The following is a 22,330-nucleotide window of genomic DNA, read 5'->3' on the forward strand; positions in this document are numbered from 1 at the left end:
TTGACAGCACAATGTATTACTTTAGCAGTAATGCAATGCAGCATAATTCTACTACGCAACATTTTGCTTTGGTTTGAGTTGGAAGATTTTTTAGGTGAGCTTAGGCTTCTGCGACTACCAGTAATCAAATCCAATGGCAATTCAGTTTTATAACTTTTATAATAAAATTTTGGAACAAGAAACTGGAAGTAAACAGTAAACCAGATATTCATGAAAATCACAACGGCACTATAAAATGGTTTCCCCTTTTATCAATAATATAAAACAAAAACCTGGTAATCATCAGGTCTATCCTGCATATTACAGCATGGCACTTCAATTAGGTTTTCTCTCAACACGGAACCGAAATTTCACTTATCCAATCACAGAAGCACGTCAAAATCTCAAAAGGATTGGTTGGTCAAGCCAAGATGGCCAAGCTGGTTCTGTTGAAATGCTCCTACTTGACTACCAGGAACCATGGCAGCCATGTCCAGGCCTAGATTTCCTGCCAATGGCGGTGCACCCGGCTGATGTACCATGGCCTGCGGGTTCTGCACCATAGTCATTGATGTTGGGTGCAGTGCATTCGCAAAGCCCGGGTACTGCAAGTGAGCAGGATGGGAAGGGGCGGGATTGAAGGCGGTGTGGCCACTGTGTGGTGGTAAGTATGCTGCATGGGGGGACACTGGTTGTCCCACCATATTGTAGAACGGTGCAGATGGCATATTGGGACTCTCTCTATGACTTTGAACCCATACATCTGCTGTTTCAACCTGACAGTCACGGAAAATAAAAGGCTATAGTCATGCTTATAGATTACAATAGGAGACAAAGAACCTTAAGAAATAGTTAATGGTCCAGAAAAGAGTTCACACTACCTGTGGATTGGGTGCATAGAGGCTGGTGTCCTTGTATTTACTCATATTGGTATCCTCAATAGCACCTGTGCCGCCAATTACACCGTTACTGACAGGGTAACCATTATGATTTGCATAGCCATATCCAGCAGGGGCTCCTTGAAACACTTGCTTATACTGATGGTTTGATCCATATTTCATGCCATTGGCAGCTAGTTGCGAGGCTCCATTTGGCATCACCACATAGCTGCTGGCATGTGGCAACTGAGGAAATGCAGGGTTGCTTGAATAGTTTGGGACAACCATTGGAGACCCAAACTGTGGTGAGAAAACATGCCGATATGGCAAAAAGTTTGGATACTGAGGTACTTGGAATTGTTGAGAAAACATCTGGGGCACTGGTTGTTGAGTTGCTGTAGATGCAGGTAACTGATAGGCATTTACAGAATGTAAAACCATGGCCTGCCAACATAATCTCACATAAGTTGTCGTAAAGCCTTGCCAATGAACATAGGCCTGGGGCAATGGATAAGCACTAGCAACAGAATCCAGATACTAGCATGATTATTGCTCATGCAGGTTAAGAGCCAACAGCCATGCATCATACAACCTCTGAAAAGACATACTAGCCTAGAGTGTAAAGTAAGGGAAATAAGGCAACTAAATATACATCCCATCTGGCACTTCATTGCAAAAACTTAGCTGTTTAGGTGCACTTAATGTTCGTAAAGGTTACTGAAGGTCCAAATATGTACTAATAGTAATAGGAGTGCAAGTCCCTGACGCAACTAGATGCTAATAGGTTCTATTATAGGCAGGTTCTCGAATAAATCTTCATAATGCTAAACAATGCAAATTTTATTAATCACAACTATAAACCTACAAAAGGAAGACCCCGTGACTGCAAAAGAAAGCAGAAGACAGTCAATTTCAACCTTAAAACTCTCACGCTTGAAAAGTTTGCAAACAAACGATCCAGATAAAATTACTGTTTCTAAACATATCAACCAGGAAACAGAATGTTGATCTTACCTCAGATGAATAAGCCATACTTTGGGTTGCTTCACCATCCACAACTTTAGTAATAAATGACATCCCATAACCAGAATCTGGCTCGTATGCCTGGTACATCATAAAGTGTAAGTTTAAGAAAAAAAACAAAAGTATATAAATGAGTAGTACACAGAAACCAAATAAAATATTGTCATATGTTTTCAAGTGAGATACCTTAAAATTCTGTGTAGCTTCCTGATGCTGGAGTCGAGGTTGAGAATGTGTGACCTTGCTTGAAATCATCTCATTTGTTCCATACTCACCGACAACACCAGGACTCCGAACCTCCACACACTCCGTCAATGACTGCTGATGTTCAGAAACTGAAACAGCAGACTCTGACTGTGGAAGTGGACTGCAGGAAACAACATTATCCATCCTACCATTAGGAGTCCCATCGGTTGATGTGGAATCCAATGCTGCCAGGCTGTAGGCAACAAAAAAAACAAGTCTCAATTTAAAGATGAAATAGTTTTAAGTAGACAGTCAAGAAAAATTGTCAGATGGAAACACTGGAGCTGATACAATTGCATCTTGAAACATGCTACAGAGTATTAGTCGAAAATGCTTCGGACCTTGAAGGAGAGTGATCATTCAAGTCTTCTTTAGCCACAATATCATAAGAGGCTGCTAAAGAAGCCTTTGGATCAATTTCAGATTCAAAAGAACCAAAGATTAAATGAGTTCTTTCGGAATCTGGTATCCTGATGTGCTCCGGTATAATAACATGTTCATGTGATACATTAGCATGTGAAAGCTTCTTAGACAAAGCAGACACTTCTGTTGTACTTCCATCATCAACAGGTGATGGAGCAGCAGGAGGTGCAGCAGTAACTCCATGACTGATAGAGCTGGGGCTTACTGATTTGGGCTTCCACTCCAGATGTGGGCTAACTGCATACAACAACAACAACAAAGCCTTTAAGTCCCAAACAGCTAACTGCATACAAGTGAGTAGTATTTTTAAACATCAATTTGCTAGACCAAGGTAAACCAATAATAAAGATGGAAAAAGCACAGCCTATCCCTCCAGAAATGCATATTAAAAAAAATTCCACATGGTTCCTTGATGACAGTTAAACATTTTTCTGATTTATTAAAGGCTGGTAAAAAATTCAATAAATCTACAATGTAATCCCTTTCAGTGTGACACTGATAGCATCTAGCTTCCAAGTAGCTTAGGATAATGTGGTGCAAATGTAAAGAGAAAATATGGGTCTAATGGATGGGGAGTTCCAGAAAAAAAAATGAAGTTTTACTCGGTGAATGCCTTATTAAATAAATCACTAATAATTTTCTGCATAGAAGTATAATATGAACATGCATGTTCATTCATGATGTCTTACTCTTACAGAAAAAATAATTGTGTGACAAAAAGTTGGACATAGGCATCATAATCAAGCTATTTGTTTATTTATCAAAAGATCAAGATTTGTCATCGTATGAAGTTCCCGTGGAAATGCTAACCTTTTGTATGACTAACATGATGAGATTGCTTATTGCTCAAAGGTACAGGCAAATTAAAACGGATATTTCTCAGAGAGACACTAGAGAGTCCAGATTGTTGCTCTTTTGAAGGATTATTACCCTTTGGTGCTGATACCACTTTGACTAAGCCATTAGAAGCAGATGTGTTTGTTGCTGCACTATTAGATGGCCTTTGCCTAGCACCAACTACTCCAACTTCACGCTTTATGGCTCCAAAAGTTCCAGCTAATTTAGAACCAGGAGAGGGTACATGGATTGGATCTGATGAAGAACAGCAAAGTTCACCACCAAAATTATTTTTCCCTGATGCTGCAGTGTCCACCGTGTTCTGGTTGCCCTTTCCAGAAACTGCATGAGAACCAACCAATGATGCTTGTCCCCCTTCAGACTGTTCCAACTTTAGGACAATAGAAGGCTTGACTTCCTTATCATGGGCTTGAGTAGCACTTTTGATACCATTGTCAGCATGAGCTGCTCCATGCCCATTAGCATTGCAAGTAACCAAGCAGTGTTGGGCAGCTAGCTTTTCAGTTGAGCTTCAGAAACAGGATAACGACATATATGAACAGATGTGATACTGGTGAAAATGATGCAGCAAAGAAATAAAGCAGCTATCAGATCATAAAGCAGAGAAGCCAATAATGCTAGTAAACATACACTAAAGCAACGCAAACAGTTAATTGAAATATGTTGATAAAACTACTAAAAACATGAAGAAATGAGGACTGCCACTTGGGGTGTGGGGGGTGGGGGGAGGTTCACATATAGCAGCCATATAAAAAATACAAATAACACAGATGGAAGAAAACAGTGCGTAAGATTAAGAATCCACAGCTATATCCATAGTTTTGTGTTATGCAATTATCTTGAAATAATGCAATATTTTCTAATAGTGAGTACCGCTACAATGTTCCATTTTTTACATGGAAAGAAGAATACAAAGGGCCATAGAGGACGGCTGGCATACTCTACCTTTTTCTGTTATCTTTGACAATACAAAATTCCTGTGTGACTCCTGAAAGCGTCCAATGTCAAAAGGTTAAAAGAAGCTTTATTCCAAAATGCTGGATTAATAAACACAAGTGACGAATCATAATAACTTTTGTACTTCAATGTTTTAAACATATAACATAGGTGCTAGTTACTGATATACAACATAAGAATGAAGCATCTACTGCTGCCTCAGAATATATAGCCATAACCACTGTGAAAAGTTAATAGATGATACATAAGAATGCTATGCAAGTACAAGAGGTCAAGAACTTCCATCTTGCCATAGTATCCACATATGTCAATGTTTTATCTAAGTAAATAATGTTCCATATGTTTAATGTGTTTTATGAAAACATGGGTGGTGGCTAGAAGGCTAAGAGCAGAAGCAAATAGGTTGCTAGGTTGAAAATAACTCATATGCAACAGTAGCAACAGTAAAGCTGAGCAAATAAAAAAAAACTCCGGCTTTATGCAGAAACGTGCTACACATTATAGGCATCTGTTTTACAACCAAAAAATCACCATGCAAGCCACAGGCTCACATAAGAACATATCTAGAAAATTATTCTCAGAACAATCAGCATTAAAAAGGTGAACTGAAGGATTAGTATGGCCAGCGATAGCTATACTTGAAAAATATATTACAGCCTTATAGGATATTTTCTGTTTGGATGAGTCATCTTGTTTTATTTTGTAGACTAAATTAAAAGTTCAAACCACTTTATTTGGCCTACAAACTTAGATCTGACGTGGAAGTGTGAGCTAGAGCCTTGACAAGCAAGGCCTAAGATGGCATTAATGTCCGAGAAAAATATCAGCTTGATCTTGGATTTACACAACCTATATAAATCATAAATACAAATAAAAACTATGGTGCATACTGTAGATAAAAAAGGGAGGCAATCGTCTGGCTAGGTCAAATTTTTCACATAATAATGCTTCCAAAAGAACTGCAGAAAATATACTCTGCTTCTATGAAACTAAAACATGCCATTTTATTTTGTAAGCATGTTGCATACGAAGGTTTACCAGGCAATGAACTTCGAGAGTAACCTCCTCTAGTAATATTTCTATTGAAAACTCTTCCAGGTCTTGCCCATTCTGTTTTCCTTTCTTTTTGCACCCTGATAGCATTCGAGCCTTGCTGACTTGTGTTCTGCAATGGTAGAACAAACTAAGCATGAGATGAGACATGGTAACAGTAGTTACAACTCATTCAGATGATATTTCAATAAAAAACAAACGCCCAGACAGAACAGCAGCAACCGGGAAAATAACACATACCTCTTTATTGCTGTCATGACGCTTTGTGCCGTTATGAAAATAATCTGCATGGGGCATCAAGCAATAGTTAGCACTTGTGGCATTCCAAAACACTGAACGTGCTCATAGTCATAGAACAAAAGAAAACATCTATCCCCTGAAGACCAATGCTCCAATGCATAGAGTTAATTTCTAGGCCCTAGCACTAACAATTCGTATTCCTGACTCTATTCCCAGCTCCAGTGGTGTGGGTAACACAGGGCACCGAGGTGCAGTTCGGGCTGAAAATTTAGAATAAGGCGATAATACTAGTGAATAGTACTTTAGATTAATTATGCCACAGGACAGTGTCGGGTGAATGCAACACACGGAGACCAATCTCGCGCACAAGCACAATCAGGAGAACCGAATCACAATGGAGTTTATTATATCCCACAGGGGACAGTGCCACAAGCCAACAACGCGAATTCGCCATAACTAAACAGATGGATCGGAGTATCCATCCATCCCTCGCAGGACGTAGGGTTAGGTCCCGATCGCTATTAGTTTGAGAAAGAGGATTCAACAAATTAGAGCGCGCAATCCGAAGAAGGCTAGGGCTCACCGACAAAGCCGGAGGGGCCTCCCCTCGACGCCATTACAGGAGACGAGAGGAGGGGAAGAGAGCGACGACGACAAAGTCGAGTCTGGCGTGTGTGGTCCTGCTGGAGGGAGGCGGCGAGGCGAGGAGGGTTCGGCGTTCGGCGGCGCGGGAGGCAGAGGCAGGGATGGCTGGAGCGGTGGGGTTTCGCCTTGGCCCTTGGATGACGATGGCGTGCGAATACGATATGAGAGTCGACTTCATGGCGAAGTGTAGTGATTGGGCCTTGAGCCCGGACGTCTCAAGGCCCAAATGTACATTGCAATTAACTTGGTTGGGCCGAAAAAGATGTGTATTTACATCTCAGTTTTCACCAACTAATAAGGATAGTATACGTTTCTCAAAAAAAAAAACTAATAAGGATCGATGCAAAAAAAAACAACTAATCTACTTCTATTTGTACTTACACCTAAAAAAGCTTTAAAGTAATCATCTACCTGGTGATACCAAAAACGTATACTATCCGATCACAAAGACTACCAAATAAAATTGTACCAAATACTATACTATCCGGCTAAATACGTACACTATCCGACAACCGTTCCTCCGCAGTCCGCACCACAAATCTAAAGTCATACCAAATACGTATGCTATCCGGCCAAATACGTACCCTATCCGGCCACGCCGAGTATGAAATCCAAAAACACGCCCAGTTCTACGGAGTCCGCATCAGAGCCAATTCTGCACAGTTCGCGACTTTGCATGGGAAACGGTCACGTCGGGGCGGTTGGCAGCCTCAAATTGTTTATAAGTCCGGGTTTAGTTGGGTAAAATTTGGGAATTTGGCTACTGTAGCACTTTTGTTTTTATTTGGTAATTAGTATTCAATCATGGACTAATTAGGCTCAAAACGTTCGCCTCGCGATTTCCAACCAAACTGTGCAATTAGTTTTTTTCGTCTACATTTAATGCTCCATGCACGTATCGCAAAATTCGATGTGATGGCTACTGTAGCACTTTTTGAAAAAACTTTTTGAAACTAAACAAGACCTAATTCCAAATACACGTACGGGCTGGGCTCATCAGTTTAATAATTATTCAGAAGGCACAGGTATACAGGATCATCACAACATCCGGCTGCCCTCCTCCCAATATCCTAATTGCTACATAAAATTATTTTTTTAACACATTCATACTATTTTTTAAAATAAATACAACACACCCTCGTACTAAAATTACCATATCATTGTTATGTTTCTGTGCAACGCACGGACATTTATCTAGTAAGGAATTAAAAATAACTAATAAGGAATAACGAATATCCTCGTCGCGTTTGTAGGGAGCCGGCTTTTCTTATAAACTTTTCAGATCCAACTTCTCTTTAGAAATGTGTCTCTGCTGAAATATAATTACTTGCAACAATCAGTTCAGTCATTCAGTTATTAATCTATATTCTTTATGAAATGAACTAGAATCACTATAAAAATATTTGGGCGATTCTTGTTTACAGTTCAAAACATAGAAACCTTTTTATATGTTTCGTGAAAAAATCACTTTACTAAAAACAGGGTTTAGTTCAGATTCTAGCAGGAATCGGAACTCATTCCGGTAAACAAGAGAGCTTTAGGAGTGGTTTGGTAGGCTCATTCTGCTCCAACTCCAGATTCTCTATGGAAGCCGATTTTCCGAGAGAAGTAATTGTCCGACTAAAATTTTTTATGATTTTTTAGATAAACTCTATGCATACAGTAACTCTGTACTCTAAGAAACTGTTTGGTAGAGCTCTATCTGTTTTTTATTCTCTATAGAAGCTAATTCTCTGAGCGAAGTGATTCTGTGGCTGAAAGAGATTCTCTTTGGTTCTTTAGCATATACTCTTAAAATCACGATGGACACTTCATAGAATCAGGAAAAGCTATTTTTTTCAGCTTTCAGCCTCTTAGTTCATTTCAGAGAATAACTTCACAGAATCAGCAGAGAATTAGTTCTCTCTGAAAAACTATTTAGTAGAGCTCTGGCGGGATTCACTAGAAAATCAGCTCTCGGAGCTCTCCCAAACAGGACCTAGATTATATGTGGAAGTTGATTCTCCGAAAGAAGTGGTACTCTTACTGAAAATGTTTTTTTATTTCTCTAAGATAAACTATATGCATTTAGTGACTCCGTGCGTTAACTGAATCAATAGGAAATACTTTTTTCATCATTCGGTCCCCTAGTTCATTTTAGAAAATCAATTCACAAATCAACATACAATCACTTCTCGGTAAAAAAGACAATTGGACAAAGATACTCTTAGATTTAGCCTGAAAGCTACACGTCACGACACCTGTGCGGGTGTGTGGCTTATCTTCTCTTTCGCTCACAACATATGCACAATAACCAGCCATTTTAATTGAGTCAAGTCTCATGTCAATTTCTCATACATATTTAATCGTTTATTGTAATGACATTATGGATCTTGAAATTTATTTGATTTAAGGTTGAGCCAAACCCAATTAAATTCAACAAAAATAACTCATCGTCAGTGGCACGAGCACTGCGTGATAGATTATACATCCAGTTGCAACATGTATCGATATATAATTTTAAAGAGCAAAGTGATTCTTTCATCCATCCTTTTTATTTTCCAAAGTTCCCCGTGTCTCTACTGATCCGTATTGAACTTGGACTCAGGACTTGTGCTCATTGAATTAGAATTAATCGTGCACGTTCGTGCAGCAGTGAGCGTACGAAGTCCGATTCCGACACCTATTGGAACAGATAACATGATAGTTATATAAAATTTTGAGCCATAAGTTGTTCAAGTGATCGCATAACAAGATGTGATTTTTTACTTCATTAGTTTCCTCCTAAAAAACCAGAGCCAACCAGCCAGGTCCTTTGCAGGCTTTGAAACACCCACGGAGGTCCCCGATCAGGCATCATTTGAAGAGTTTCAGCGAGCCTTCGCTCTGCCGCTTTCGCCCATGAAAGGAGGAGGCAAGGCAATGGATGTGCTCTTCCCGTGTATGCGGTGTAAAAAGGGTGCGGCTGCGGCTGTCGCATAGGTTGAGGGTTGGCCGCCTTAGTCGCTCCATTCTATGGCCGTATAGTACATTTTAAACGGGGAACATATCTAGTGCAAACCAACATCTTCGTGCAAACCGTGCAAACCAACTGCGGAGGAGAGGTGGGAGGGGGGATTTGCAAAAGTGTAATTACACCTGCTCCTAATCACACTTTTGCAAAATCCCCCTCCCACCTCTCTTCCGCAGTTGGTTTGTACGGTTTGCATGGAGAGGTTAGTTTGCACTTGATACGTTGCCTTTTAAATGGACTTGCTTGTTTAGTGTTCCGGTCTTGTTAGTGACTCACTAGCAAGAATGGAAACACTATTGTAACCTTCTAAAACTTCCTGTCTGCTTTATGAAAAACGGTATCATCAGTTGATTCCTTTCAGTTGTACTAGTTGGGTACCCGTGCGTCACTACGGACATACATAGAATCCCATGGTGTATGCTACATGGGTAAAACATATGTAAAATCCCATAACATGCAGAAAATGTTGAATTCCTTTTATTTATGAACTAAGGTACTGTAGAATTCCAATACAACCCAATTTACCGAAAACAAAAGTTTAGGATTCATAAGCTAAAATTTTGTATACCATAACCTAAATGACAGTTATAGCCTTGACAAAAAGAAAACTCAGTTGTATAGAACTGTGCAAATCAGGAATCCTCCAGTAACAAACCATATTGGCGTTGGCAGATTGAATGAACAAAGATAACATTATTATTGTCTGAACTGTATGCCACACAGCTGCTTCACCTTGGGCTTGTGGCATAGCATCTATCCTCGAATCCCCTTGCCTGGATGAGCACGTATCCAGAGAGCACTCACAAGATCAATGGCTCCCATAAGTACCAACATAAGCTTAATTTCCTGGATCGTGATAGAGAAAGCATTTCCTAGACGACAACAAAGGAGATGAAATTATCAAAGCTAGGTGGGTTGAAAGAGCCTTCTATGCATAGTTGAGGCTAAGGACCAGCATCGAGTCCTTTTGGAGGCACTTCCCTAGCTCGGAGTCTACCTCACATTGCGCCAATCCTCAACCTGAGATTCAGAGAATGTCAAGATGTATCTCAATCCCACAAAAACCTAAATGTTTATGGAACAGTAATAGTGTTGCATAATGAAAAAAATGGAAGGCTTACATACAAACCTATCGCAAGCATCCAGGATTAGACATCTTAATGCACCCGGGCAGTCGGCGTGTTGTTCATCAATTGTAGCATCCTACTGCTGCCAAGGTTCTATAAATTTTCCCACAAACCTGTCAGTGTGAGATACATGTAAAATAGCCACCATCAGTTAGGAAGACATAGATGTCCTTAATTGTAAAACCATACAAAAGGTAAATTTATTTTCTTGGATGAAAGCTAGTTGTCAATATCAATTATCAAACATGTCAAAAACATTACAGACATTTGGGAATCATAAAGTGAAGCATAAAGATATATGTGAATATTTCCCTATGATAGTTGTCAATAAACTGTGATGGAATGACTTGATCTCCACTAAAAAAAACATTTTCCCATTTGAGGAAGTGCAGCTAGCAAATATTACAACATCTATAAATAATATATGCTACCATTCAGCAAGCGAAGAAGGATACAACATAGTCGGTTTAGTACTGTTCTCCTTTTACTTGATGACACGGTTCCCATGAACTCGTGATCAACCATTTGTCATATTCACTAAGCATGTCATCAGCTCCGAATACCCAGGATCTGCCAGCACTCTGCCACACGCCCACACTAATTCAAGAGCCTGGAAAAATTAAGAGAAGCAATATAGGAATAAGAAAAAGGCATTAAAATCCTGAAATTAAGAGCCCAATAGATGAATAAACAAACCCAAAAGGTCCTTCTTAACATAACGAACTGACTGGGCATCTGTTTGTTTAGCTCCAAAGATCTTGTATAAACTACAATAAATGATTATTTAAAGACAAAGGACACTTCAGGAAAAGACCAACGAAAGCAAACATCCATCATGCAGAGTGCAGCTTCTCTTATGGTCTTACCATGTGAAACAGAAAAGTGCTCTACCACTCTAGATGACCCAGAGTAGATAAATTGAACTCTATAAGTTTAATTTGAAGCCATGAGAGCACTGGCGGAGCTACACGTAGGCTAAAGTGGGCTGTGGCCCCCCCTTGATTCAGAAACTTTTGCAGTGATTCAGTGATTTATAATTCAGATCAGAGCTCATTCAAATAGAATTCAGAAATACTATTTAGACTAAGATTGTTTGGAGCACACAAACAATTATATAATTAGACTGCAGGTCCTATAGAATTTAGAAAGGTGGTTCTTTTGTAACAATCAGATAATACTTTTAGAGTGCCAATTATCATAGCCTTAGACTTGGACCTACAGAACTATTTTGATGAACTAAACCTGCTTCAGTCCAATGCTTCTGAAACAGCTTTTGTTCTTCTCGCTCGTGTGTCGACTCTAAGACTGTCTCCAATAACACAACCTATACACAATACCCATTCTCTTATTTGCGTCATGCACAGTAAAAGAGTCGGCATCCAAAAAATTTTGTGTCTCCAACGACCAACGCAAATCCCAGGCGACAGCGGAAAGGGCAGAGAGAGATGGCAGCCGCGTCCTTCACCGCCGCCAAGGTCCTGGCGCCGGTGGCCGCGAGATCCGACGGCGAGAAGGCGCCCCCGCTCCCCGTCGGCGCCTCGTCCTCCTTCGCCAGCTGCGCCACGGCGGGCCGCACCACCCGGCCTTGTCCCCATTTTCGTGCTTGGCTTCGATCACGATTTCCCAGAGTTTGGGTCAATCCCAGGCGATGATTTTTGGGGAATAGGTTCGTGCTAGGTTGAATTGCATCTGTGCAAAGTTTAGGCTCGATTCCTTTTGATTTGGTTCGGTTTTCATTGTTTTTCTCTCTCGCGTTGCTGCTGTCCAGAGCACCAAGTTCTGCTCTGTGTTCGTTGGTTTAGGTGTGTGCACCAAGCAGCGATATTGCTCAGGTCTCCTCTGTTCTGTGTCTGCAGCACTGGTGTGCTTCAAGTGAAATCGACTCAGGGATTTTCTTGGTCGTCTCTCGCTCTATTTCTGTTCTTCGCTGGTTGGAGTCGTAGGGACATGGGGCTCTTGCAGCAGCGATACCGGCGCCGGCGTACAGATGCTGTGCGTGCTCCCTAGAGCAGCGCTTGCCTTTTCCCCTGCTGCCCGTTGGTCCTCCTCTCTCTCTCTGTGGTGTCGATCTCTGGACCTGCTCGCGGGGAACAAGGCCGCGCAGGCTGCCGCCACGCATCCGGCGGCTCCCCGCAGCGCCAGCGGCTCCCCGCAGCAGCCCTGCCTGGCCGCGCCGGCCGCAGAGATTTGCGTCGTCTCTCTCTCGAGACGCTTATTTGCGTTTCGGATCGGCTACTATACAAAATGCGTCTTCTGGATGGTCATTTGTTGGAGCGTGATTTCGGAACCTAAAACACTGTGAGCCATCTATTTTGCGTCTGCGTTACGTTGTTGGAGACAGTGTAAGCCCTGGTTTGTGGTTCTCTTTGCATGAGTTTCTTTCAACATTGAAGCACTTCAGAACAAACCGTAATACTGATTTCTCCCCTAGTAGAAAATCTAACGCTAACACTACAGACATGACGAGCATCCTAATTTATTGTTTCGATAGGATTCGCATATGACCTCACCTTGATGAGGGCACAGGGCAGTCCACAACCACAACCGCACCTGGCGATGCTGCTTGACGGAAAGGTGGGGGCACGTCCGAGCGGCGAGGGAGATCCAGGCAAGATGGTCCTCATCAGATTAGGCGAGCTGGACATCGGGCAGGTCGCGGCCACCGGCGGGCGGTGCTCGTCAGTGTGTGCTGGTTCCGCGGGTACGGCGTGGCCGCGCGGCAAGGCACAAACTGTGGGGGCCGGCGGGAGGAAGGTTTGGCGGGCGATTACGAGCGGAGTGAAGCGATCAGTTGCTAATCAGACGATGACCTTCGGGTATTTTTAGGTGTAGATAGAAGAGATAATAATAATAATAAAGTTAGATAAATATATAGAGATAAGATTAAAATTGCGCAACATCAGCCGATTATTGTTAAATACAGTAGGTCCAACAACTCCACACGGTTGTATTTAGAAAAATGCAAATATATCCTTGTAGATCAGGCGTAGTTCAGTTACACCCTTGAACCTTTGTTGCACGCAGTACACTCTTCCATCTACATATTGCACAAATGCAAGATCTCCACATGGGTGTTTTGACTCTGAGTGGGCATGGACGGGATCGGACGCGTAATAACCCAAAAAAAAAAGTGAGGAACTTGAGGGCTGGTGTGTATATATTTTATATACATATATAAGTATGTATATAATGATTGGACCCTTGATAAACTTGTGCCGTGCCAACTGCCAACGCAGGTAGGCAGGCACGCAGAAGAATCAACAATGGCGGATGACGCTACTGCCGGCAAGCTCTTCGGCAGGGGGCAGGGAGAAGATCACGGACGCCACTGCGGCCTTGTTCACCGAGTCCGCCAACAAGATCCCTGATGAGAGGTTCATCCGAACCAAGGAGGTCCAGACTGCCGGTGCCGTCGTCGGTGAGGAAGAGATGCTGGAGCTGCCGGTGGTAGACATGGCAAGCCTCGTCGATCCGGACTCGTCGGCGTCGGAGACGGCAAAGCTGGGCTCCGCGTGCAGAGATTGGGGTTTCTTTCAGGTGAGGATCATCTCCGATCGGGGATCGATCCATTTCCGTTCATTTCCCCTGTCTCCCATCGTGTGATTGGTTGCTCCGAGCTCGGTCGTCCGGGATGAAGGCCCCGTTCCGGCTCTTCCCAGCCTAGCTTACACCGTTCACTCTTCTGTATTTTGTTGCACTTGAGGCTTGCGTACGGGATGACTTCTTTCTCGTTTGGTCGCTAGTATGGAGCGTTAAGTGGTACGAAGCTATGTCCCTTTTACCGCACGGCAACAGGTCTAGACACCGATGTATAGTTTTGGTGAGGTTACCACACTTTTTAAAAAAACAAGCAAGATAGAGAATTTGTTTGCCTCAGTTCACGGTGCCTTTTCATCGATAATGATCTCGAAGCATTTAATGATAAATTTGAACCATACAACAGTTCTGGCATATAATAGTTAACAACATTAGGGTCACAGTACCTCATAAGGTCATGGTCATTACAAGTTTGCACGGCATATTTTGAGCATCACAGATAGTTGTAGCAATGAGCAAGAACGAACCACAGTAACACCAGCAAGAAAAAAGACTGCACCATAGCCACAACAAATAACACCGGTGTGTTCCTGACCATCTTTGGTGGAGGCTTGACAAAAACTTTGTCATCTTCACAACCCATAAACTTCAAGTATGATGCTTCTGCCTCTTCTTTGGTAGGGAAGCTCTTATAGCTGTTGTTTTTAAAACCAGTTATCTAGACATTGCATCTAGCCTAGGTTGCATATACCCCAGAAACCTTGCCGCGGTACACAACATACAAGCCATGTGCCCCCTTAAAAACACATAAAAGCAAGTATAAGATATTGATAAGACGAGGGTTAATTCAATCGATTTACCTCATATTTAATTGTCTTTTTATTTGACCTTAAACTTGGAGCTTAAGAAACATAGACAACAACAAACCTCAAATAGATAGTAGAAAACCAAGATCATGACAGGTATAAAACCATGAGAGACGTCCAGTCCAGCCATCAGATCATCACAACCGCCCAGCTGTTGCTTGGGTATGGATATCTCTCATGGTTTGATGACAGCCATGAGAAACATAAGTAGAAGATAGAAGAAACAATTCTCCAGTACCTCACAAGTCCAAGGTCATCAGTGTGCATAATCCATTACTCAAACTAGCACTGTTATCTTCATAGGCATAAAAAGGATCTCACAATTATATCAGCATCAGTCAAAAAAATGGTAGGCATAGAAGTGTGCGACACGTCCATCCCAGCCATCCAATAGGCATGCCTACAACAGTTGCTTGGAAATGGACGTATCGCATGGTTTGATGACAGGCATGAGAAAACACAAGAAGACAATAAAGCAACAACATGAAGAATACCCACAGCCACCTCAGATTGCTATAGTTTGCATCATCGACCAAATAGGAACTCTAATAATAAGAATAACAAGAACAATAACAGCATCTAAAATGTCTCAGATCAACTAAGTGACAATCTAAGGTATTTTAGGGCTCAGATCAACTAAGTGACAATCCATCACCCGATGTTAATGTCTACACCACGCAAATCAACACAGCCTCACACCCATCACCATGGCTTCTATGCTATACAAAACTAGGTGCAGCCTTGGTCAGACGGCAAATGGTTCTTTGTAGCACCAGATGAGGTCAGTGCTACACATCAAAATATTTCCTACAACATAAGATAGTTAACATGATTATATGCAAAAATAGAGAGACTAACTCATATCCATCTAAGCAAAGTAGGTTGTGATCAGGTAGGTCCTAAGCCACAGGATCCTATAAGCCTCTGTCATCTGAACAAAGTAAAGTCCCACAGCCTTGTTCTTCAGCAGGTAAACCAGGGCAACACATGAGTGCCTCCTGTGAGTACCTAGGGCAGGCCATAACACAGCCATAAAGGTACTGATGCACCTCATTGTGCTCTTGAGGACATCTCCTACAGACTCCACAGCCTTGATCATTTCATTCATGAGGTCTATTTTCTATTTGGCAAACTTCCTTCTCTTGCCACCCCTTTCCTCCTGGCCCTTGGCATCAGAACCCTTAGAGCCTTCTATACCAGAAAGAGTTCCCTTTCCATAATCAACATTTGTGCCACCTAAGTCAGTGATGTCCTCAACGCCATCAATATCACCTTGGCCAATGTTAGTTGGAATACCTAGAGGCTCATTTGAGCCCATTGCATACATGTCTGTGCCCTGGTTACCACCAAAGATGGCCTCTATCTGAACATAGTTCTCTATTGGTTTGTTTAAGAACTTAGCATCAGCAGGATGGTCTTAGTTAGTGAAATAGATATCACTATTAGACATAGGAAAGTAAAAGAAAAGGGATAGCTGAGGTGTTATCCAAACAATTTCTAACCTTTGTGTGGCCATGCAGGTGTTCATCATCAAGTACTATCATATGGTAGTCCTCGTTCCATAGAGCACCCCTCAAATCCTTGAGCCTAACAATCTTAACCCATCTTTGCCTCCACTTTCTTAGATGATTGTAAATCTGTTGGGTGCTCACATTGACTCCAGCAAACTCAGAGACCATGAGTGCAACCTGTCTAACATGCACCTCCTTGAACCCTTTGTCAGTTTTGACCCTCTGCCCCCTAAATCATGGAACCTCCTTAGCATGAACCTAGACTGGACAGGAGTCCAGTGCATAGGGCCATTAGGCTAAGGGTCTGCTGGATTGCCATCATCAACAGCAACTACCCCACCCTATCAGGGACATGATCTGACTGTGAGGCATTGTCATTGATGTTAGGAGTCCATGTGGATTCAACAGGTACATGCTCGTCCTACCCATGCCTGAGGATCTAATTGTGAAGAATACAACATGCAAGAATAAGCTTAACTTGGGTCTTGTACTCTTGTATGGGTGAAAATACTTGTTGTCCAATATCCCGAATCTATTCTTTAGATCCCAAAAGCCCTCTCAATTGTTACTCTAAGAGACGAATGCCTTAGATTAAAAAGCTCTCTTTGATTTTGAGGTCGGTTTGAACCAAACTCCCTCAAATGGTACCTTATGACACGAAATGGTGGTAAGAAACCAGGCCTCACTGCATATCCAGCATCGACAAGATAGAATTTGTCTAGAAATTAGTAGATAGGGATATGTTTTAGTAGTTTTATTTAGGATTAAGCAAAGTGTCAATGGTTTTTTATGGTTGGGATGATACCTGGTGACACTCTAAGGCTATTAGCTCTTTTAAGGGCATCGGACAAGATAAGAGCATCATGTGCAGATCCCTCCCAACCAGCAAGCACATAGGGGAATCTAAAGTCAAAATCCACGGCTGCCAACACATTTTGTATGATGGTGTGCTTTCTGCCTCTAAAGACAGCTTGCATCTTCACAGGCACTCTAGCTAAGACATGAGTACCATCAATTACTCTTATGCAGTCCTAAATCAACAAAACATAAGTACAAGTGAACATTGACACTAAACTGATAATGAATGAGACCTATGTATGACAAGTTATGGATACCAACATTGAAATAAGGGTACCACCTTCTGCTCCCAAAGATCCTAGGATGGACATTGGTAGCAGCAGGGACAATCAATTCATTCCTCAGCTCTCCTACCGCATATAACATCTTCTAGAAGAACCTACTAATTTTCTCTGCGAACCTCCTGAAGGTGAGGTTAACCACCCTAAACCTCTCATTGTGACCAACAACATGCAAGAACATGGCTACTTGTTCTTCAACATATGCATGTATGATGTCAGTGACAAGCTCTCTGCTACGAAAAATGTCACAAAGTTGGAAAAAAGGGGCACTCTTCATTCTAAGAAGGTTGACACAGTGCACATCATCAGATTCATAGATGCATATAAAGTTGCTCATCCTCTGTTTATCCCTCTCAGCCATGGGACCATAGGTGACTGAGCGGGAATCTTCAACTCTCCTCCTAAACCACATAAAAAACCAAGTAGACACTGCAATAACCATAGCAGTGGCAGCCCTGCGTCTAGCTTCAAAGGCCATGTCTACCAACAGGATGGAGGGCAACATTAGAAAGGGAGCATGCAACATGGGTGTGCACTGCTTAGCAAGCAAAAAATCAGATAAAATAAACTATGAAAGACGCGGCTGCCACACCAAAGGGTGCTTCTCCAGCTATACTATTACATAATCAACATCACTAACCTCTAGGCACTTTGCTCAGTGTGTACAACAAAATAGACATCAGCATGTACAAGATCTACACAAAACATGAGGTATACACCAAATACGAAGCATCATGTACATATCTGAGCTAGAAACAGGTAAATCAGGTATAGCATCACACACATCTGAGGATGTCAAACCAAGAACCCTAATTTCTTGGCATTGCAAGCAAAATCCATATACAAATCAATAAAATCAACATTGAAGAAGGAGGGGAAGAGCGCATGTGGCATATATTGTCGAAGCGCTGGAGGACCGAGAGAAATCCGCCGGCAGTGGTCGCCTCGGTAGGGCTATCAAGGTCGAGGGGGAGCTAGAGGGGAGTTCGCATCAGAGCTATGGCGGAAGGAGAGGCGAAGAGTGAGGGCGGTAACGCTAGCCGTGACCCGCGCGCGCTTTATTGCTAGGACGGCCTCATCTCCCGCGCTCTTCGAAAAGGTTCCCGCCAAGCACCGCGCGAGCCTGCACCGAGAGGAAAGTAGGGATCGAGAAGACGGCGCCGTCCGGGATGGAGGAGGGCATCTGCACGAGAGAAAGCAGAAAAAAGTACGAATAGAGCAATCAAACACGGACGAAATATACCAAAGAGTACGGGATGAGCCATATGATGGCTCGGTTCGGACAACCAATCACGTCCTATGTATATATATAACCTTATTCTCCAGAGTACTAGTCGACTAGTCGATCGATCGTATGACACTTGTGTACGATCCTTGGATTTCTTGTAGCTCATAAACCAAGGGGTCGAGGAAGCAGCGATACAGGCTACAGCAGATGAAGGACAGCGCGGCAGAGTTCTTCAGCTCGCCTCTTGAGAGCAAGAACACGGTGGCCGTCCGAGACGGATTCCAAGGATTTGGCCACCACTTCAACGGCGGTTCCAGCGAGAAGCTGGACTGGGCGGAGTGCCTATTCCTCATCACGCAGCCAGTCCAGACAGGAACATGGATTTGTGGCCAGCGACGAACCCACCCACGTTCAGGTAGGTTTGTGTCAGAATTTGCCTGTTTCGATTAGATACGCATACGCATGAACTGTTCCATGGCATGCGCTTGACAGGTACTCCGTGGGAGATAGCTGAAATTAGAATTGAATTATTATAAGAGAAAAATACTGTCAACTGAAAAAAAAAAACCAAACAAATCGGTTTTTAAGGTAAGACCGAACGGGGCAAAAAAAAAATAAAATGCAAGGCGTCTGCTGGGCTTCATGGCGACCGACCTTGGCGTCAGCCAAGAAGCGCTCCTAGGTGCCTTCTTCGCCGGGACCGGGAACGAGAACGACAAGGGGCAGAGCATGTCCATGCACCACTACCCTCCGTGCCGGCACCCGGACAAGGTCGTGGGCATCACGCCGCACACCGACACCCTGGCCCTCACCTTCCTGCTGCACGTCGACAACACGCCGGGGCTCCAGATCAGGAGGGGCCCTCGTCGTCAACATGGGCGACATCCTCGACGTGCTCACCAACGGCGCGTACGTCAGCGTCGAGCACCGGGTGGTCCCGGACGCCGAGAGGGGCCGAACCACCGTCGCCATGTTCCACGATGCGTGTGTCCAAGGGCTGGCGACGCCGCTCCCGGAGCTCCTCCTCAGGGCACAGGCACGCTACAGATCCATCCCAAAGCTCGACTACCTCAATGGCAGCGTCATAGCATTGGCCCAAGGGAGACGGTTTCTTGGCAGCCTCAGAAACTAAACAACCGCACCAACTTCCAAGAGACCAACGCAGTCGGGTGTGTGTCTTGCTGTCCAGGATCTTCTTATTTTTCTTCATTTTCTCTAAATTTTAAATGTAGCCACGCCGTTCATATGTGAGCAATGAAATACGCTCTTCGTCCTGAATAAACCATCTTTAGAGTTGTCACAAAGTCAGCAGTTTGCCTACTTGATAGCTTAATTAATGCAATGAACAAACAAGGGAACTATATGTATTATGATGTCACATGACAAACAAACAAACAGCTTGTACAATACAATGTCTGTTTGATTGTCTATTGTTTCCTTAATGCTTGCATATACTCCCTCCGGTCCATTTTATCTGGCACACACGCATATCAAGATTTAAACTTTAAAAACTTTGATCAATAATTAGGCTAATAATTTTTAACTATTATAATACAAACTTTATATGATTAGATTTGTAAGGAATTATACCATTCAATGAATATAAGTTTATAAGCATAAATAAATATAATATGAAGCAAATGAATGGTCAAAGTGTAATCTAGGAGACCGTATCATTCTAACTGGCGCCAGATAAAATGGACCGGAGGGAGTAGTTAAGATCAAGTGTGAATATTATTCATATAAACCATTGTGATGCTTATTGATACAAAACAGATCAAACAAAAAATAATAAGATGAGCATGGTTATAATATTTTTTTGGAGCCATCAATATAAATATTATATGTAATGTAATATAACGGATTTTTTTGAAACCTGTTGACACCTGTCAACACAAGCAGCAATGAATTCTCACTTGAGAGTGTTCGGCAGCAGCAAAGTTCAAAGTTCTTTCAAGCAAAGTATATACATAGGTGGAGTTCAAACAACTCCTTGCAACAACAGTTACAAGCAAAATAGATACAAGCTTTGTTTACATTATGAAAACATCACAAAAGTTCAAATGCTAGACTCTGTTAGCCTGAGAACAAAGACTCTGTGGCTGCAGATAATAGTTGAATATCCATTGACCTACAGAGTCGATCTCATGGCCTACAGAATATCCACTGACTAGTTAGCTTGTGAAGATAATAATATGGACCAATATTAATAGGCAAGCTAGTACTACATGTAAATTGCTTGGAGAAGAACAAAGTAGCCTGCTGCATCTATTGCTCATTTTTGCTTGAGAGTAACAGTCTGCATCTATTTCATATATCTTAGATTTTGGTAAATGGTAGATATCATAATAATATGAATATAGTGTTAGCATAAAATGGTTAATTGTTATAACTAATTTCTGACTACGTGTTATTTCCTATCCACTGACCAAGTTAGCTTTGTAAAGACAGACATATGACTATATTAATAGGCATGCTACAACTAGGAAGATTGCTAATGAAAAAAACAGCCTACAAACTTGAAATTTGGAGAAGAACGAAGTGCTACAAGGGCATTCATCATGCTTTATACAACAACGACAACAAAACATTTAAGTCCCAAACAAGTTAGGGTAGGCTAGAGTTGAAACCCAGCAGAAGCAATCAAGGTTCAGGCACGTGAATAACTGTCTTCCAAGCACTCCTATCTAAGACTAAGTCTTTGGGTATATTCCATCCTTTCAAGTCTCCTTTTATTGTCTCTACCCAAGTCAACTTCGGTCTTCATCTGCCTCTCTTCACGTTACTATCCTGGCTTAGGATTCCACTACGCACCGGTGCCTCTGGAGGTCTCCGTTGGACATGTCCAAATCATCTCAACCGGTGTTGGACAAGCTTCTCTTCAATTGGTGCTACCCCTAATCTATCACGTATATCATCGTTCCGAACTCGATCCCTTCTTGTATGACCGCAAATCCAACGCAACATACGCATTTCCGCGACACTTATCTGTTGAACACGTCGTCTTTTCATAGGCCAACATTCTGCACCATACAACATAGCAGGTCTAATCGTCGTCCTATAAAACTTGCCTTTTAACTTCTGTGTACCCTTTATAGTAGCTAATTGTTTTCTCAAGAACACAAATTTCAATTCTAGGAAGATTGCTACTAGCAAATTGCTTTGACCTTTTGAAAAAATCCTCAAAAGTATCGGTCCTGAGCTATATATCTTTATGTTGAAAAGGAATTAGGTGGCAGTAAATAAATGGCAGTGTGGTATGTCTTTCAAGAAAAATGAGATATCCCTGACTTTGAAACCCAACACAACTCTGGATAAATATTCTAAAAAAGCTCCTACTAAAAATCTGAGCAGCAACGCACAAGATTAGCGTGCCATCCTTTGCTCTATTAACATGTAAATAAGTAGTCAGGGATGCTACTACATATAAACAGTCAGGGTTGCTATCACTAATATTTTTTATAAACAGCCAGAGTACAGATACAAACATTATTTACTGAAGAAAAGATCGAGCAACCAATGGTCCATAGAATTGAAAAACAGGTAAAATTCAGATCTATTGCAGAATACTGATACACAGTTGTAAGTCATAAGCCTGAAGGAGCCTATAACTGAATCTATCACGCAA

General features: G+C 42.2%; 1 protein-coding gene, 1 long non-coding RNA gene and 1 pseudogene across 4 annotated transcripts; 1 reads left to right on the forward strand and 2 right to left on the reverse strand.

The window, feature by feature from the left end:
* Positions 1–213: 213 nt before the first annotated feature.
* LOC136539637 (uncharacterized) lies at positions 214–6,438 on the reverse strand. Of its 2 annotated transcripts, none has more exons than XM_066531596.1 (10): positions 6,241–6,438; positions 5,658–5,701; positions 5,403–5,529; positions 4,353–4,395; positions 3,480–3,916; positions 2,468–2,786; positions 2,067–2,319; positions 1,872–1,961; positions 861–1,301; positions 214–755 (listed from the first exon to the last, which is right to left on the reverse strand). In XM_066531596.1, the coding sequence occupies exons 1-10, from the start codon at positions 6,272–6,274 to the stop codon at positions 384–386; spliced, it is 2,160 nt and encodes a 719-aa protein (XP_066387693.1). In that variant the 5' UTR covers positions 6,275–6,438; the 3' UTR covers positions 214–383. The 2 variants fall into 2 exon arrangements, with proteins under 2 accessions (XP_066387693.1, XP_066387692.1); XM_066531595.1 differs by having other exon boundaries at positions 3,360–3,916.
* A 3,320-nt stretch (positions 6,439–9,758) lies between these two features.
* LOC136539638 (uncharacterized) lies at positions 9,759–11,686 on the reverse strand. Of its 2 annotated transcripts, none has more exons than XR_010779728.1 (2): positions 10,424–11,686; positions 9,759–10,314 (listed from the first exon to the last, which is right to left on the reverse strand). It is a non-coding gene; the product is annotated as an uncharacterized lncRNA (long non-coding RNA). The 2 variants fall into 2 exon arrangements; XR_010779729.1 differs by having other exon boundaries at positions 10,416–11,686.
* A 1,084-nt stretch (positions 11,687–12,770) lies between these two features.
* On the forward strand, positions 12,771–19,834 carry LOC136537046 (2-oxoglutarate-dependent dioxygenase 11-like; annotated as a pseudogene).
* Positions 19,835–22,330: the final 2,496 nt, after the last annotated feature.

The sequence above is a fragment of the Miscanthus floridulus genome, chromosome 2 (genome assembly GCF_019320115.1).
Source record: "Miscanthus floridulus cultivar M001 chromosome 2, ASM1932011v1, whole genome shotgun sequence".
In the NCBI taxonomy this organism is placed as follows: domain Eukaryota; kingdom Viridiplantae; phylum Streptophyta; class Magnoliopsida; order Poales; family Poaceae; genus Miscanthus; species Miscanthus floridulus.